The 14,146-nt window shown below is 45.3% G+C and overlaps 1 protein-coding gene across 2 annotated transcripts; it reads left to right on the top strand.

Annotated features, from left to right (window-relative positions):
- The first annotated feature begins 2,286 nt into the window (after window positions 1–2,286).
- LOC143186820 (uncharacterized) lies at window positions 2,287–14,043 on the top strand. 2 transcript variants are annotated; one of them, XM_076390609.1, is made up of 7 exons: window positions 2,287–2,693; window positions 6,049–6,304; window positions 8,961–9,222; window positions 10,275–10,557; window positions 11,390–11,578; window positions 12,435–12,553; window positions 12,628–14,043. In XM_076390609.1, exons 2-7 carry the CDS (start codon window positions 6,239–6,241, stop codon window positions 14,040–14,042), a joined length of 2,334 nt encoding a protein of 777 aa, XP_076246724.1. In that variant the 5' UTR covers window positions 2,287–2,693; window positions 6,049–6,238; the 3' UTR covers window position 14,043. The 2 variants fall into 2 exon arrangements, with proteins under 2 accessions (XP_076246724.1, XP_076246725.1); XM_076390610.1 differs by having other exon boundaries at window positions 6,033–6,304.
- The last annotated feature ends 103 nt before the right edge of the window (window positions 14,044–14,146 follow it).

Below are 14,146 nucleotides of genomic sequence, written 5' to 3'. Positions count from 1 at the left end.
CGCACGGCGACGGTGCCGAGCTGCCTGCCGCTTGCGTCGCGATGCATGCCGACGCTGGCGACGCCTGGCGGTTCAAAGGGGACGATGAGAGTTGGGGAGCGGGAAAGTTTGAACGGGGGATTGGGCGTGAGAGAGGGTGCGTTCGGGGATGGGGGAGAGGGAGGAGGGACGGGGTGGTTTTGAGGGGGTTTAGGGAAAGGGGTGGGGGAAGTTTTGAGGGGATGCATCGGGAAGGTTTTCGAAGCCTGGCTTGAAGTGGATTTTGGTAGGTGGAATGGGATTGAGAGGGGTTGGGCTTTGGGTATATTTAAAAGAGTTGGAAAAGGGAAAGGTTTGAGGGGATTTTGGGGTGGGTTGTTTAGGGAGGGAAGGGGAAGGTTTTTTGGGGATGCGTTGGAAGGTTTTTGAAGCTTGGTTTTGGTAGGTAGAGTAGGATTGAGAGGGGGTGGGTTTGGGAGATAGGGAAAGGAGTAGGAAAGGGGGTGGATTTGAGGAGGCTTTGAGGAAGATTGTTTGGGAAGGAATGGGAGAGGTGTTTTGGGGATGGTTTGAGAAGTCTTTTGGAGTTTGGTGTGAAGTAGATTTTAGTACATAGAATGGGATCGAAGAGGGGTGGGTTTGGGATGTAGGAGGAGAAGTAAAAAGGGGGATTATTTGAGGGGTTTTTGGGGTGGGTGTTTAGGGGGATGAGGCAAGGTTTTTCGGGAAAGTTTTAGAAGTTCTGTTTCAAGTAGTTTTTAGTAGGTAAGAGAGACTTGAGGGAGGATGGATTATGGACTTGGGAAAGGGTGGCTTTGGGAAGATAGTTTAGTTATTTGGGAATTCAGGAAGAGGTGAGTTTGAGAAGTTTTTTATGGAAGGTGTTCTAGGGAGAAATGTAGGAGACTCTTTTGGGAAAATTTCGTGGAAATTTTAAAAATTGAATTTAAGTACTTTTTATAAGTAGAATTGCCTAAAATAAAATTAGAATCAATTTTCTGAGAAACCTTATTCATGATATTCCCCCCTTTCGTTTTTCCCTTCACACTTGCTCTTCACTCGTTAAACTAGAAACCACAGACTGCTGCGCAAATTATCGACTGAGTCACTGAAACAGTGACTCAAGGCGAGGAGACTGTTCAGCGTTCAGCGAGACCTCGCAAGATGTCTGCAGCGTCCAAACCCACCTCTCACTTATCAAGAATTTCAATCATCACTTTACTAATTACTCATACCCATCCTATTTGCCCCAAAAACTCTCAATCTGTAAATAAAAACACCTCGTCTCACCCTCTACTGAAACACCACCCCCAAGAAGCCTACCCCCAACAACCACCCTCCCAACAAAAATTCCTAAACCACTTCTATCCTGTATACACTGAAAGTATTCTTACTCAATGACAAATCGGATAACTCTATACATCCGCCGAAATTGGGCTAGACAAATTCCACGAACGCCACGCAATCGGCCCGAATACGACTCCCCCGAAAATTAATAATCACCCAACAGCGACACCCTTTCTCCCCCTCCCCGTCCTCAAGAATTCCTCCCCCTGTCCAAGCATTCCTCCCCTCCCTCTCGAGCCACTATTTCCACGGGTGTTGGAAAATAACTCGCGAATTAGTCATCGTTCCCATAAAGCAGAGGCCTCATCGTGCCGCAACGCAGACGCATAAATTTCCCTGTGGACAAAGGGTGGGAGGGAGGATGGTCACGACCACTTTCCGCCACGTGGTTCCGTGCGAAAATGCGAAACACGATCAGGGTTGCCGCATGAATTCCCTCCTTGGGTATAGTGGGACACATCAGGTGTGGCAAGACATAATAGCTGTCCTAATATACAGAGTTTCACAAAACTGGTGGTCCAAGCAGAAAGATGATAATTCTACATGAAAAAAATAAGAGAAAAATGTAGAATAAAAATTTTCCATATCATCCTTCATTTTCAAATTTATTCTATATATTCGATTTATTCTTTCCTCCAGAATCACCCCCTCTTCTCTTGTACCACCACTTCTGGGACACCCTGTATTCTGTCCCTTAAATCTTGCATAAACTCTAGAGCCTAGACCTATATCAACAGGCCACCCATTAGTTCTTCCCCCCACTGTGCCCTGGGAGGGAATTTCTGCGGCAACTCTGAACACTGCGACCAGGGGCGACTTTGCACGCAGCCACGCGAGTCTCGCGGCGTTTTCGATCTCCGTCGACGACGACGACGTCCGCGTCGAGGCGTCAGCGCGCGGCCAAGCCGGCTCGGCGCCAAAATCAGCTCGCCAGTCGCGCTTTCCGGTCGGTGTTTTATAAATACTGCAGACACTCGAAGAGTGCAGCGAACACGAGAGAGCCGCTGTAAAATCACAAATCCCGAGCGAACGTGGTTACGCGACCTCTTGGTGATCGGTCTTGGAAGTCCTCCTGCAGGGCTGCCAACCCCACAGTCTCCCACGCGATCCAGCGGAGCGTCTCGGAGCGACACGAACGGCGCTGACATTTTCGTGGGTTAATTGTGGCCCGGGTGCGCGAGCGAATTCTCGGAACAAAGTGCCAGGCGGAGTGCGCGAGTGCGTGGACGAAAGTTGAAGAAGATTCTGGTGGATTGTGGGCAGTGGAGAGTGCTCTCGTGAGATTTTGAGGCGATTGATTGAAAGAGCTCTGGTGATTAGAGAGAATAGAAGAAGAAAATTTTGTGGGGCTTTGGGGATACTATTTGGTAAGTATGGATCTATTGCTCTCCTGAATTCTTCTTCTTGCGGGCTTGGCTTGGGTTTCTGAAGACAGCCTGAGAGGAGAAATTTTGAAACTGATCCTATTTTGTGAGATTTTGATATGCTCGAGTTTTATCTATTGTACTGTTTTCTCAGCTAATTAGAAAAAAAGTTGAAAGTGTATCTTGAGAATCATTGGCTTTTATTATCTCCCTTATTGCGCAATTGAGTGAACGTTTTCACATCTTCTATGTTAAGTATCTACCTTTTATGTTTCTCATACTCCACCAATATTTTTTTATTTTTCTCTGTTTGTGAGTTGAAATTAAGTTTTATCATGAAAATTGGTTACTTTTTGCCTAGATAATTGTCTATGGACACATTTTACTGTTTTTAATTGGCCTCTTCTTGACTCTTAAGACGAACAAACTCGAGCCAAATATTAGAGAAAGCAGACGAAACTTGGGTTAATACACGAGCGATATAGTCGTCGTAATTTGGCGAATGAAGAGGGTTCGTGTATACCGGCCGAGGTTTGCGGCGTTTCCGTTTGTCCACCTTGCGCAACAATTATCGCGGATCGAAAATACGAGCTTAAGCTCTATAGAGAAGGAATAGTAGCTGCATTGGTGTTACATAGGAACAACTTATTCGGAGGAATAATATACAACTATGAGTTGCGGCACGGTATCCGTGACGCTATTTTTGCTCTAGGCACGTGCACTCCAGAATAACAACCATCCTCCTCGACAACGAAAGAACTCTGATCTCCTCTGATTGTTACCAGAAATCTTGATAAATATTAATTAATTCTGCGTTGGCGATTGGATTTTTGAGAATTTTAATGGTGTTGTCTTTTATATTTGGCGCGAGTTTTATATTGTTAAAATATAAGTGTACCTGGTTTTAGTTGCGTTTATTACAGAACTGAGAAACTGGGAGAAATGAAAAGACTTTGAAAATTAGAATATCTGAAGATTTAAGATTCACAGATTCCAAATTTCAGGGTTTAAAAATTCCCAGATTTGTGGGTCTCAAGATTGCAGGATTTGAAGATTTCATAGCTTCAAGGTTTAAAGATTCCACAATTCCAAAAGTAGAAGACATTAATGCTGAAATAATAATATAGAGTGAAGTTTTATTAACTGTAATCTGAAGATGAAAATCGTAATTATTATCAGATGGCTTTGTACTTCGAAAATAGTGATCAAATTCAGTGAAGTACTTTCACAAGCATTATTCCATCCCCCATTTTATCAAAGACAGAAGAATTAATTGTGATGTATCTCTCAATGATTATTAACTCAACTTACATTTTCCTCTTTCATCTGAATTAACAATCACGTACAGAGAAGTAACAAAACTCTCACAGCAGACAGCTAAAGACATTAGATATAACATTAGACATTTTAAGTGAATTCTTTTCTCCCAATTGAAATGGGAAATTTCCTAGGGGTCTCGAAGAGCTCGCTACAGTTCCACGGTTAAATCAATTAACCCTAACCCCCAGCTCGTTCTAATTAGAGTCAGCAAAAAGGTGGAGAGAATTCAGTAGACGATACTAAAAATACCCGGAAAAGGTAGCCTCTAAATATTCTATTTCCGTTCGCTTCTCAAAGATCGCGCGTTTTCTAAAGACTTTTCACATCTTTCATGTTTCCTCGCGCTTTGACTCGCTCCCCTTTCCCATCCACCTATCGATAACCCCCACTTCATGTATCTTTCATTCTGTGAAGGAGAACTTCCTGTAACACCAGACCTTCGTGATTCTTTTCACTGGGATTTGTAAGGTGACAGTGCACTGACTAGAACTACTTGTGAACTGTTCAGGTACTGATCCTAGAATCTAGATTCTAAATTGTATAAATTGATCTAAAAATTATTCACAGATTTTCGAGAACTCGAGTATCACCATACCATGTATATAAGAGCTAAGAAATTCTTCAGTATTTCGATATAACCAATTACTCGGTATAAGTTCACTAATAAACTTTTATTGAGGGCCACCTCACCCAGATTAACTTATTTTATATATATATCGCTAGCCCAGCATAGTGTTACTACATAACTAAACTAAACTCGTTTATTTTGAATAATTTCAGAATACTGTGACTGTATCAGGTAACTTATATCGAGGGAATACTCTAGATATCTGCCTAGATATACTCTGACCTCAGGTCTTTGACATACCGCCTCCTCAGCAAACAGCGTCCCCTATTCGCTGCTCACAATCCCCAGTATCAGTGAGCACACCTAGCAATCTGTTCGCCACAAGCTCGCGATTTTCAGCGTGAACGCGGCATAATACCGCGACACACGAGTGTCTTTCTCCTTCGACGACGAGGAGTGGCACCCTCCACCCTCTGGCAAGGCGTCATTCACGAAACCTTTTTTTCCCTTCATTCACGGAATGCTCGCGCCACTTTCGGCCACGTAGGCCCATGGAAACGCGTCGTTAGCCCCGCCGCGCGGGCACAAAGGGCGCATTATCTGAAACTTACTGCTCTCGCTTTGTGGAACCGCGCGCACGTGATCGCGGTTTAAGTGGCTTTCGGCAAACTTCGTGTCCCACCCCCTGCGCCACCGTCGAACGGTTTAATTCCGCGCCCTCCGCCCCTCATTTTCGTCGGGCGATTCTAGCTCTAACCTTTTCAAAAATTAATCTGCGAGCATGCTCCATCCTGGCCTTTGACGCTCCCGCGCGAGCTATATCGCGAATCTTGCGCCTTGGCAAATGCTTTAATCCACTTTCGCAAGTTTCGGCGGAAGGTGACGCGAACGATGTACTACTTTTCTTTTATGCCTGCGGAAAAGTTGGAGACATTCCGCGGAGGGTTTAAGAGAGGGGTTTTGTGGGATAGGAGATATGATTCATGAGGGAATTTAGCGGCTGCGAGATGACTTCGAGTTGCTAATTTTACTCGGGTGAAGTTTGTGGAATTAGGGGAATTAATTGATCCGGGGTAGTTTTGTGAATTTTTTATGTTAGGGGTAATAGAGTCGGGACTGTCGTTTTCGTATTCTGAGTGGGTTAGGTTTCTGTCTCTAGTGTGGAATATTTTATTTATAGTGGATTGCACGTGTAAATGGTGTTATATTTGAATCCTGAAATATTGATTCAAGGTTTCTGGAATTTAAATTCTAGTTTGGTCCATTGATCTCTTGTAGGTACGTACTCTCTCAGACATTTGCAGGGACATCGATAAAAGGAGTCATTGTACCCTGATCTTTCTATACTAAGATTTACTCCTTCATTTCTGAATAAATAACTGAGATATAAAATAAAATAAAATTAAAAATTCTCGTTAGAAGAAAATAGAATCAATTTCAAGTCTCAATTTCAGTCTCTGCAATTTTCAGGACAGTCGAATCGGAGTCTATTATAAAGAAGACCGGATGGCTGCTTGAAACTCCCAACGTGATAGCCAAGAGGTGACCACGAAATGACAGAATGTGATCTCTGCGTGAACCACGACGTATTGTTAAACGCGTTCCCAACTTTTGGCTTCCGTTCGAGCCCGTGGCGCACGATCGACGACCGTCCGTCAGAATGAGCTTAATGAAGAAGGCCATCGGCGGCTCCATTCACAGGATACGAGAGTTCGAGCTCGAAAAGGTAACTCAATTGGGAATCGAACTTCCACCGTGACACGGCCAACCCTTTATTCCCCTGCACGCCGATCCTCCAATGGTTCTTCGGGTTCTTCCACGTAATTCTTTTCTGCGTAATTCGATGAAACTATTGGCACGATCTGGGAGTCGTAAATTCGTTAATTAGTGAACTGCCCTAGTGAGATTTAATCGAGAATTCTTCAGCTGAATGTGTGAGAAATTTTGAAGGGGTTTCATAGACGAGATTTTTCATTTTTAACTAATATGCTGGAGTTACAGTATTTGTAGTGTCCTATTTAAGAAATATCCAATTTTAAAATATATTATAATTTAGACACCAATATAATGTTTAGGTATTTAGGTAATGTGTAATTGAAAATGTCTGTGAAATAACTTGTAGGGGTTAATCACTTGAGAAATTGGTATTACTATTTAACTACTATTATATTACTATTATAAATTGTTCTTTTTCTAGTAGAGTAGTCGTGATTCCAGTTGAGGAATCAGTGGAAATTGCCTCCACTCTTAAACAGAAATATCTCCACATTCAGCAGACTCTATTCCCCAGAAATCCTCCGATTAAATTACCCTGCACCATAATTTTCCTCGAAAATTCCCACGAAGCCCAAAACCAAAGTGAATCAAGATTCAATCCCCACCTTGGAAACCATCCAACAATCCACCTCAGTGATTCAAGCCCCCCTCAATTTTTCCCAGCTCATGTCCCCTGGATGAGTCACTCACAGAAACCTCGAGACGCGTCCCCCCTCGATCGGCGGCCCGTGGAGCCGTCTTTTTCACTTTCCCGCGGGATAAATTATTCGCGGACAGATAACACGTCGGTAGCTCGCAGCCGAGCTTCCAGCCGCGAGTGGTCGGTATCCAGAAATAGTGGTCGTACGTGCAGCATTTACATCTGAGCCGACGCGCGGGCAATCTCCTCCTGGCAGCGCACCAACTTTCCCTCGAACGGCCGCTTTATGACGATACGCGACGCGATTGTAACCTTTAACACTTCGGCAAGTCGCGTCTGTGCCGATGCCCGTCCGTGGTATATAATAAAGCAGAGGCCTGGTGGATGGTGTGCGTTCCATTGTTCGTCGAGGAACGGCGATAAATCGTGATCCTCTGGGCGCGTTTCGAAACGCTTTGGGAAAATTGGGAATACCGTGTCACGAGGAGCGGCCGCTCTTTCGGCCGCGTTGGCGCTTTGCTTTCGCGTGGGAGGCGATCACGGGGCGACAGATATGTGTCACGTAAATGGGACGGCCTGATCGCTGGGCTCGCGACTTTGAATGATTTAGTGGACGCGAGATTTTTAGGTACTCTCTGCGTGGCTCGATTTGTTTGGAGAGGGCTTTCGTTGTTTTTCGCTGGAGAGTATAATGGACGTGCGGAGGATGGGTGTGTACATATCGCGGGGGTTGTAGAGGGAGACGATGGAAGGCGGATTTTTGAAGAAAATTGAAATTCTTTTTTTAGCTAGTTTTTAAATTGTCCTATCGTAGTGTTTTTATAATGCAAGGTCTCTGTACAGGGTGTACAACAGGTGGCAGAAATTAGAAGAGGTGTTTAAAGAGGCTGAGGCCTTGTTTCAGAGTTATTCAGTGCTGAGAAAGCATTCAAAAATTCGCGCGAAATTTGTCTGACTTGGGGCTTATTCTACTTATTTCTGTGTCTGGATGAGGACTTGTTCTACTAAGTTTTGTACTGTACTAGACTCAAGCCTTATTCTACTGACTTCTGTGTCTGACTGAGAACATATTCTACTGGCTTTTTTCTGTGTCTGACTCTGGATCTTATTCTACTGGTTTCTGTGTCTGACGATGGACTTCTACTAATTTTTTCCTGTAGTTGACTGCAGCCTTAGTCTACTGAACTCTGTGTCTGACTGAGAACATATTCTACTAGTTTCCTTCTATAACTGACTCTAGTCTTACTCTACTGACTTTTGTGTCTGACTGAAGACTTATTCTACTAGCTTATTTTTTGTAATTGACTGCAGTCTTATTCTACTGATTTCTGTTTCTGACTAAGAACTTATTCTAGCAGCTTGTCTCCTGCTGTTGATTCCAACCTTATTCTACGGACATCTCTGTCTGACTAAGGACTTATTCTCCTAACTTTTTCCTGTCCCTGATTCCAGCCTTGTTCAACTGACTCCTGTGTCCTACTCATCGCGCATTCTACTGACTTCGTCTATCTGATTACGCTAGCGCACTTTGGCAGTAGAATAAGTCTCACGTCAGACACACTACTGTTCTTAAAATCACTCCAAATAACTTCTCACGCCACCAACCCTATCCTCACCTCCACAAATCTCGTTTTCTCCACCACCAGACTCCTAAAATCCTCGAACCACTCCCACGAAAACGCGCCGCCCCGCGAGATCGCTGCATTTCCGCCCCGACGCCGCCGCGAGGAAATCACCCGCGTAATCTGTCGATGCGTGGCCGAGAAACGGAACGTGTCGCTTGTCGAATTAAAAATAGCCACGCTTCGCGCCATCGTGTTTCCTCACGTCGGCCCGTCCTCGCGGTCTCGCCGACCAAATCGACTCGAGGGAGGCGATGCAGCTGTTCCGTCGTCGCGTCGCCTCGCGCCCCGTCGGGCACCGCGGTCCCGTGGCCACTGCTGAGCCCAGCTTTCCCCTGGAACAGGTGAACCTGATCGACGAGTTCGACATCCTGCAAATTGTTGGTGAAGGATGGTTCGGCAAGATCCTGCTGACCGAGCACCGCAGCACGCAGACCGAGATGGTCCTCAAGGCGCTGCCCAAGGCGTACACTGGCATCTCGGACTTCTTTCGGGAGTTTCATTATGGTCTGCACCTGGCCGCGCACAGGAACATCATCACCACCTACGATGTGGCGTTCGAGACAGCTGGATTCTACGTTTTCAGCCAGGAATATGCTCCACTCGGTGAGTCGAGGTTTTGGGGTGGCTTTAGGGTGAGGCAGAGTGCTGGGCTAAAGGTAACCTTCTTCTGGTTAGGGGATCTGAGTTGAAAAGATTCTTTTCTGCGTCATGGATGCTAAAAATTGTGCTACATGCGTCAAATTTGGCTATAGCGGCTTCAAACGATAGACTGTTATAATATCTGCGCTATTTTTGATTGTGAAGTGTGTATAGTGTGAGTTTTTAATAAACAAAGTTGATACTATTGCTTTTGACAGTGGGTGTGAGTGGGTACTCTAACAAAGCAGGTACCTATTTACGATGCAAGTGATGTCTTGGAAATTGTCTAGTCAGAGATGAAGTTATCAGTGAATTTTGGTGAGACAATTCTATATATGTGCATAGACTCTCAAATTTCTCTGATAAAGAGTCATCAGTTCTATAATTTTTTTATCGTCACGATCATATTCTTCTATACAGTCCATGAAGATTAACATTTCTTTCACAATTACTCAATTTCCAAAGAACTCGACAAATATAACAGAGACGCGATTACACGGTCTGGATTGATTTATCGCGTGTCGCTTTGAGTCTGGATCGCTTGCTCCAATTAAGAAGTAGCTAAAATTACACTAGGAGCTTTCACAAATGCTTTACGGCTGATATTAACCCTGTAATGTCTCTTTGTTCCTAACTAACCGCGAACTAGAGAATATCGATAAAGCGAAATGGAGAATTACAATTGCAAAGGTATTCAGACTTTTAACAGTCACAATTACGACACTATTGAGAATAGGAGGACTCGATTAAAGTAAGGTAGTCACATTAAATATAAAACAGGCGTACAATTATTTTCTTCTTACCTTTTTTACATAGCAGACTATAACACAATACAGTGACAACAATATACTCACAAAATACTGTATCTATTTAATACCTATATTTTTAAATACATAGAACACAAAAGTTTCGAATTTCCTTCAGAATTTTCACCTTCGTAGAACCCATTCGAAAAGAAATATGAATCTGACCTCTCGATGGGTAATTACTTCCGTGGTCTGTGGTCCATTTTCCAGGGGACCTGACGTCTAACGTGACAGAAACAGGTCTAGGCGAGCTGCACGCGAAGAGGGTCGCCAGGCAGCTCGCCGCAGCGGTGCATCACATTCACAGCCGTGATTTGGTGCACCGTGACATCAAGCTGGACAATATCCTAGTGTTCAGAAGCGACTTCTCGCGCATCAAGCTCTGCGACTTCGGCGAAACCAGGCGGACGAACACTGTGGTGCGACGACATAACGAGTGGCTGCCATACTCGCCGCCTGAGGTATTGCAGATCGACACTGACGAGACGTACAAGTAATTATACGATTGACCATTACCAGCAATTACTGCGAAGCTCTGCTGAGGGATCGTGTTTTTTCTGATATTCAAAATTAAAATAGTGTGCACTATGTTTGACCACTTGGGGGTGGCAGTTAATAGGTCTCCGTTTTTCCAAAATTTATATTTTGTATTTTTGTTTGAGATTGGTTCTGGGAATCATGATCGTGTGCTGAGGAATTTTTTAGTGGTGAGGGAAACCTTCTCATTCCTAGACACTTCAGCTTTAGCTAGAGGATATTTATTGTTTAATTTTTAATATCACTATAATAATCATCTATTTTATGTAGAACAGAGACGTCTTAAAGCCATCTACTATAATCTACAAATGTCCAAAAGACGTCCTGAGACGTCCAATGTTAAAGTGTCTCAAAAGACATTCACAATTTAAATTATCACTTCAAATGCCACTCTAAATCTGCTAAAATCTCTACCACTATCCATCACAATTATTCACAATTATCTAAAACTTGTCACATACAGATGATATATGACTCCAACTATCTCAAAGCCCACAGTATTCCCAAAAAAGAAATCATAAATAATAGATAAATAATAGCATCGCTCCCCTCGACTGTCTCGCTACTATTATGCCAGTGTTAATCCGACACTTGACGGCGAGCGGCCCAGTCAGTCGAATTCAAAGCAATGATCCTGAAGAAAGAAACGAGGAAGTCCCACGTTGAAGTGTCTCTAGCAATGAGAAGGTGACAAAGGGGCTCGCGGGTAGCCGTGGGCCGCGGGCATGAATGAGAAGGCCAGCTCGCGTGCTGGCCATCTTAGCGTATTACGTTTCACGTTTTTGCAGAGCGCTCACGTCGCACGACGTCTGGCAATTCGGCATTGTCCTATTTGTCTGTCTGACCGGATGCCTGCCGTGGCAGAAGGCGGCGTTGGACGATCCACGGTACACCAGATATCTAAACTGGCACAACGCGACGCTGAACATCGCCAAGAAACCGAAATTATTTCAGCTGATCAGCTCACGGGCGCAGAGGTCAGTCTCTTCTCGCATCTGGCGCCAGCCTGCGACCAAATTGCGTGGAATTCGCTTGGTTATTCGCAGCAGATCAGAATCTTTGATAAGAATAAGAGAAGGTTAATAAGAGGGGCTCAATCCCTTGCCTCGTGTACAAGGAAATTTAGAAGGTTTAGGATTTATGAGAAACTGAAATATGCGAAAAAGTAGGGAACGTATGTAACATGCAAAAATATGAAAATGTCTGATGTAGGTATACGTTATGTTATTAATAGCTGGAGTACATGCAGCCTGAGGAAAGTGAATAAAGCAGAGGGTTAGATTATCTATGAACGAGGGCGCAGAGGAAGTTAATAAAAGCAGAATGGATTTCGGGATCGATTCTACTCGAGAAAATAATCAGGAGGGTTCGCGGACAATTATAGACTGCATTTTCTGGGGGGTGGGAACTGTTACATCGCGAGATGCTTCTCTTTTAGCTTGAGTTTGTTTTCGGAGCGAGCGTCAGATTATGAACGCTACGTCCTGTGTTGAATAGTTTATTGCTGCAGGGATCGTTAAGTGTATCGAGATGGTTAGACTTGAGAAATCTGAAGTAGAAAGTAGAATAATTGTTATTTTCTAAAATTTCTTGCTTTAACACATTGATATAAAGTACCTCAAAAAGTTTGTTAATGAAATTTCGATTTCTTAAACTTAAATAACAGATAATTAATCTGTAGAGAAACACCTTCTGCTCATTTCTAAAAATCACAAATCAAATCGAGCCCCAGCTATACTTTCTCTTCCACCTCTTGAACCCTCTAACATCATCAAACTCCTCCCTCTCTGCGTTCGATTTCCGCAATCTCTAACCACCCACCTCTCTTCCCAGAATGTTCAAACGCCTGCTGGACCCGAAGGCAGAGAAGCGGCCCATCAGCGTCTTGGAAGTAAACAAATACCTCGAGGACAGGTGGCTGGCGAAGCTGGGCGCGGAGAAGGCCTTGAACGGTAACAATCGATCCAAATTAAAGTCTCTCCCCACGCCTTCCCGTATCCGCTTCATTGATTCAACGTTTGCACAGGTGGCGCCGACGAGAGGGACGAACTTTGCCCCTCGATGTACAGCTTCCACAGCTCCCTCGAGGAGAAGAACCAGCTCCTTCACACCCTGACGACGTATGGGATCGAGACGACAGTAGATCGAGCGAAGAAGAAAGACAGAATCAGACAGTGGATCCAGGCTAGCGCGATCGTCGAGGAATACGAAGAAGACGAGTCAGACCTGAACGAGGACATCCGTTTATACGAGGACGAAGACGAGGAGCCGAGCTCAATGAAGGGAAGACACTTCCCTGAGACACGGCCAGTCGTCAAACCAGAAACCAAAAGACACAAGAGCAGAGCAAATGGATCCACGACTAGGAGAAAGTCTATCAAACCCACAGAAAGAAAAATCCCTTTCGCTCCTCAAGTAGCAGAGGAGCGAGAGACAGTAGCTCGCTTCGCCAGCTTCCCCAATGGCGACCCCAGCCTCGCTGTCGTGAATGGAACCAATGGTCTGGCGTCTTCGATCCCCCAGAAACCTGAGCCCAGCTTAGAAGACTCTAAACCAGTCTCTACTGTAAATGGACAGGTGAACAGTTCCAATGGCCTGACTCCTCAAGACGACAGGACCCCCAGCTCCAGTGGCCTTTTCAAATCCAGTTCACTCTCGGAGGACTCCTCCAACTCTGAACCACAGAATCGTCTGCTGTCCTCTGATCGAGGCCTGCCCAGGAGCCCACAGATCCCCGCGCGCAAGCACCGCTCCCAAACTGCCCCGTTTCCTGCGGCGACCTCGCCAGTGCTGAACGGAAGCCGCGAGGCGAAGAGGAGCCAGTCGGCCGCGGCGCTGCCGACCACGCAGACAGACAGGTCGGCGGAGAGGTCACCCGTGGCGCTATTACCGAGTCAGGCGGAATCGGCGACCTCACGGGGCGAGAGGCCGAGGGAGAATCGATCCGCGGGGCAATCAATGTCTCGAGTAGAAAATCAATCCGTAATGCTGGGGGCGGCTCGAGTGGAGAATCAATTGAGTAACGCTCTGGCTGGAGGCCGAAACGAGAAACCTGGGCCTGTCCCCCTGGCGAATCCGCTGACGATGTGCGTCGCCTCGCACCTCGTCATGCAGAGCTTCAACGCCCTGCAGGGGATGAACGTGGTGAACGCTGGGGAGCCTGGTCCTAACGCTGGCCCTAGGTCTGGCTCTGCCACGAACCCCCAAGGCACGCCGAAGAACAGTCCTAGTTCTACCAGGGTCTCTAGTCCTAAGAATAGTCCTACTACTACGCCTGCTAGGACGTCCACTCCGCCTAGGCATAAGGCGAAGGTTGAAGAGACGATTGTTTATGGGAAGGACCCTTTTGAACATTATGGCATTGCTCAGGGTGGGATTCTGAGGGCTGAGAACGCGAGACGAGGGTCCATGGAAAGTCCTAGTCGATCTGTTAGTAATTGAGGATGGAGCAGGATGGTGGATGAGGAATGTTGATATTTTGCCCTGTTTTAGGGGTGATGGGCGATTTTAGCGTGGGATTGAGGAGATTGGGAAATGTGGATGAA

This window comes from Calliopsis andreniformis, unplaced genomic scaffold, assembly GCF_051401765.1.
Source record: "Calliopsis andreniformis isolate RMS-2024a unplaced genomic scaffold, iyCalAndr_principal scaffold0022, whole genome shotgun sequence".
Lineage (NCBI taxonomy): Eukaryota > Metazoa > Arthropoda > Insecta > Hymenoptera > Andrenidae > Calliopsis > Calliopsis andreniformis.
This window is presented reverse-complemented; position numbering and strand designations above follow the sequence as displayed.